Below are 5130 nucleotides of genomic sequence, written 5' to 3' on the forward strand. Positions count from 1 at the left end.
CACAGGAACGTTCCTTCTTGCTTTCACTAACTTTCAAATATATATCTATTTCATTTTAAGTGTACACTAATTCAGGGAGTTCAGGAACAGAAAACAAACGACTTAATAGGCTTTCTCTGCAATAAGCCGTTTGTTTTCTGTTCCTGAACTCTCTAAATAAGTGTACACTTAAAATGAAATAGATAGATGTTTTAAAGTTAGCGAAAGCAAGAAGGAACGTTCCAGTGCAGTCTAGTGCAGGAATAGAAAACAAGCCTAAGCTGTTAGTCAGTATCATAAGTCATAAGCCATAAAAATTGATCAATCACAGTCGAATGTTCTCTTTACATTTGATTGTGATTGGTCAATTTTTATGGCTTATGACTTATGATACCGACTAATAGCTTATTGTAAAAAGCCTGTATAGTGTAATTACATCAGTCCGTTTGTTTTCTGTTCCTGAGGGTCGATCATGAAACTTTTTCCCTAGGGCGGAAACGTGAAAAGTGAAAATTTTTACCATTGAAGTTAATGGAGAAATTTTTCATTTTTTACGTTTCCGCCTTAGGGAAAAAGTTTCATGATCGATCTCCTGAACTCTCTGAATTAGTGTGCACTTAAAATAAAATAGATATATATTTGAAAGTTAGTAAAAGCAAGAAGGAACGTTCTAGTGCAGTCTAGTGCCGGAATAAAAAACAAGCCTAGTTCATTCATTAATATAAGTTCCTAAAATTTGGCGATATTCCATTTGTTTTCTGTTCCTGAACTCTCTATATAAGTGTACACCTAAAATGAAATAGATAGACGTTTTAAAGTTAGCGAAAGCAAGAAGGAACGTTCTAGTGCAGGAATAGAAAACAAGCCTTAGGTTTGTTCAAGTTGCTTGATATCCCCAAAAATTTTTGCACTCGAGATGAGATAAATATATATTCGATCGTAAGAAAGAGAGAGACGACAAAAAAATTAATTCAAAAAGGGCAGCAACACGAACAGGCCTCTTTTCTTGGCGAGAATTCACCAGTAAAATGGCGATTTTTGGCTACAAAAAACTTTGCAGTTGGCGATATTTGTCCAAGCTCATCTGGCAACCCTGTTTTCCGGTTCGCTCCGCCATTATATTTCATTTCCACTGGAGTCATCGAATTGCATCGAATACTCTTTACAAATTTTAATTTACTACATATACTTCTCTGCATTCTGAAATTAATTCGATTTATGGCCGAATCGTCCCTGCCCTACTAAAGAGCCTCGTACATTAATAAAATCACATCGCACGTTGACATCGTTTTCACTTCTAACCTGTAAATAATTTCAATTTGAGTGTGAAACGAGTGGTGAGATTAATAATGGGTAAACATGAATTTGGAACACCCAAATATATATCCAATAAAATGAAAGCCAAAGGCTTACAAAAGTTACGATGGTATTGTCAAATGTGCCAGAAACAGTGTCGCGATGAGAATGGCTTCAAATGTCATACTATGTCAGAGTCACATCATCATCAGCTATTGCTATTTGCTGAAAACGCACATCGGTACATGGACCAATTTTCCCGAGAATTTTCAGAAGGATATTTGAATCTGTTAAAGAGGCAATTTGGCACCAGACGAGTGCCAGCAAATCGAGTGTACCAAGAGTACATTTCTGACAGAGGACATATACATATGAACGCTACTAAGTGGTTGACTTTGACTGCGTTTGTGAAATGGCTTGGACGTACTGGACAATGCGTGGTTGATGAGACTGAAAAAGGTTTGTACACATTGTTTAGAGCTTGATAGAAACTAATTAAAAAGGTAAAAATTAAATGAAGTTATAAAGTTAACTTTTAACTTACAAGGGAAGATTTTCAACTCGGAAAGTTAAAAGATTATACAATTTTGACAATACATAGAGAATCTTGATATATAATAATATAACAATAATATATTTTTTTGCTGTTTAATTTCACTCTGGAGAGAGAAAATCAATTTTTCTAAAATTGGCCTATTTTATTTTATTATTAAGTAATTACAATTGAAATTAAGAAAAGGAAAACAATGATTATAGCAAGATTTTGAATATTCCTGTGATTTTATGTACATTTTCTAGTTTTTTAAATTGCACACCATTACCTTCGTTCTTAAAACAGCTCTTAGAGCCTCTTTCACCAATCTAACCAATCTTTCACCAATCTTAGTCCATTGGAATTGACCAATTGCATTTGTTATTTCACACAATAGGCAATGCGAATAGACAATTCCAATGGACCAATGCAATTCGATTTTGCAAATTTTTGTTGTTATCGGCCATTAACAAATTAATTATGCCACTCAATCGGCATTGAAAGTTTCTCTAAGTACAGGCTTCAAGCTTTAATTTTGTTTTTGAAACATCCCTGTATCTTAAATATTTCTTGTTTTACAAGTGTTTGAAGTTTGGTAAATTTTTCCTAAATTTTTATTATACCGTTTTCTTTGCTGGGCAGTGATATGGTTGGATTTAGAAAAGAATAACCTTTAATTTGGCTGAAAAAAAATTTTAAAAATTTGAAAGAAACATTGGGTGATAGGGGTATTTTATTAAACAAAAACATTTTTTTCTTTACAACTTTAAAGTACTTTTTAAACCGTACTTTTGTTAAAAAAGTTTTTTATATCTTTTATACTTTTGACGATATTCGCTCTGAAAGAAAAATACCGCATTTTTCAAAGGGGTGTTTCACCCCCTAAACATAAGATTTCGCCCATATGAAGAAATATGAGTGTCTTTAATTTTCGTGTTTAACAACATATTTCAAGTAAAATCAAATCGGCGCCGGACACCCGTGACAGTTCATAACGGCCTTTTCTCGATTTTAATTGTTACACACATCAAGATTTTATTCAAATTATTGTATTAAATAATTACATTTTCTAATCAATAAATCTCGTTAAAAGAAATAAATGTACTCTATGAAATTTTATTTTATTTTCTTTTGTTAATGAATAATGAAACAAAAAAATGAGTCAATTTTCAGGGATTGACTTCCCTTCTTTATAAGATAAATTCAAGCAATAAAAAATTTGTTAATAAAGGTTTCAAAAGCAAAGATTTATCATTTTTTTGAATTTTTAAGTGGAGGACCTTTTCTTGTTAATCAATTTCGAATGAGTTAATTTTAACTTTAATTAGTTATTTTAAAAATGTTTAATTATTAACTTATTAATCTTTTTTCTTAAGTTGAAATTTTATTTGTGCAAAAGAAAAAATTGCAAACAAAAAGAGAAAAAGTACATTTCCATATAAAGGACAATATTTCTTTATTATTTTTCATAAACTTAATTTACAAATAAATATATTAAATTTATTTGGTAATGTACCTAATCGTTTTGTTTTATTTAGGGTAATCTAATTTTTCAAAAATTACAACTCTAATGTCATGCTTTCCAAAATTAACTTTTATTTAATCATAATGTAACTTTTAACTGAATTATTTTATCATATTCATGCAGCTTTTAACATAACTAAATTAATTTTATGTTAATTTCTCAGTTAATTTTAACTCAATTTAGTTTAAAAAATATTAATTTATTCAATCTTAAATTTTTATGTTGTCAAAATTCTTTACAATTAGATAATTAGAAACAGATTTATCGATAAAATTTTAAATTTCATAAAAAATGTGTTATATTGTTTTAGGTTGGTTCATAACATACATCGATAGAGATCCTGAGACTCTCGCTGCACAGGAGAAAAAAGCAAAAAAGGCAAAAATGGACAAAGACGACGAGGAACGATTGATGGATTTTATTGCCAAACAAATAGAGAAGGCAAAACAAGATACAAAAGAAGCTGAAGGCGAAACATCTAAGGCACCACTGATGCGTCCCGAGAATGATACACCTTTGATTCTTAATATAAAGCTAAAACCAAAGCCAAAGTTGCTTCCTGTACTTAAATAAAAAATGTTTTCTGCAGAATCGTGATAAATTCTAAACGGAATTGTTCTACTCCCTACTACGAGTAGTGTGGATAAAGCAAAACTAACGAATAACATGAGTATTCTTTCTACAGCAATCAGAGGTCTAAATTTCTGTCCAGCAGCCGGATCTTCTGGTTCTTTCTCTTGTACCGGTGGTTTTTCATATATTAAATACGCCAAGCCGAATGTGCTAGTAAAGAAACCTAGCCATCCAACATGACACGTTGCAGCAGTTACTAAGTTGACAAGTGAATGTTCCCTATATACGAGCTGGTAACTGTTGCTTATGTCATCCTTTTGTTTATATTTTTGCTCTGCCCAGGCATTCGTTTTGTTAGTAACTTCGTTGATAACTTCTTGCAAAAGTATTTTTCTGTAATAACGACGAAAGTATTGACATTAGGTAAAATGTGTATATGACCTTTTTTATAGAGCTTAGTAATAGCTTCATTTTTTGTTTGACACATTTTTTCGTAAAATGAATATTTTCCGAAATTAGTAAGAAAAACTTTTCTTTCTGTAATGATATTTTTTAAATAAAAAGTGAGCATTACTTAAAATCTTGTGTATGTCACTCAGTACCTTCCCATTGATAACATATATCAAGGTCAACATCGTCAGAGGCTGCTCCCCTTTTGTAAAGATTTACCAAAGCAAGTCTCAAATACAGAGTAAAGTCCTATATAAAGAGAGAAGCGACATTGATATCCGAAGCTCTGATTGGTAATCTGATTGACACTTGATTGGCTAAGCGAGCAGCCATATTGTGACCACAGCTGTTTGTAGAATGATACGAATGGTGTTTGATGCATAGAGATATTACAAATAGAATAGAGGAACCATAGACAGATCTGTAAGCGGAAATGTCCCTCCGTTAAAAAGAGAGAGAAGATAGGACCTATATTCTTGTCTTTGTCGTACTAGCGCCATTAAGATAGAGATAAACTAAAGTTCGCGTTTTTTGTCTCTTTCTAACAATGGGATTTGTCTCTTTCTACCAATGGATCACTTTTGAGGCTAGCTTCTCTACTCTATCTGTAATATCTCTATGGCTTGATGACGTTAAAGCGGTCTTAAAATGGCGGTGGAGGACTCAATTGGATACTGAAGGTTGTGGTGGGGATTCAGAAAGAACTAAATCTAAGAGCTTCTGCATCCTCCTGCGTTGCCGCAAATGAAGTTGGATTAATCCAACTTCACTTGCG

General features: G+C 32.1%; 1 protein-coding gene across 1 annotated transcript; it reads left to right on the forward strand.

Annotated features, from left to right (window-relative positions):
• Nucleotides 1-1081: 1081 nt before the first annotated feature.
• Nucleotides 1082-3924, forward strand: LOC105204999 (DNA/RNA-binding protein KIN17). Its single transcript, XM_026136141.2, has 2 exons — nt 1082-1734; nt 3643-3924. The coding sequence occupies exons 1-2, from the start codon at nt 1329-1331 to the stop codon at nt 3903-3905; spliced, it is 669 nt and encodes a 222-aa protein (XP_025991926.2). The 5' UTR covers nt 1082-1328; the 3' UTR covers nt 3906-3924.
• Nucleotides 3925-5130: the final 1206 nt, after the last annotated feature.

The sequence above is a fragment of the Solenopsis invicta genome, chromosome 9, assembly GCF_016802725.1.
Source record: "Solenopsis invicta isolate M01_SB chromosome 9, UNIL_Sinv_3.0, whole genome shotgun sequence".
Taxonomy (NCBI): Eukaryota; Metazoa; Arthropoda; class Insecta; order Hymenoptera; family Formicidae; genus Solenopsis; species Solenopsis invicta.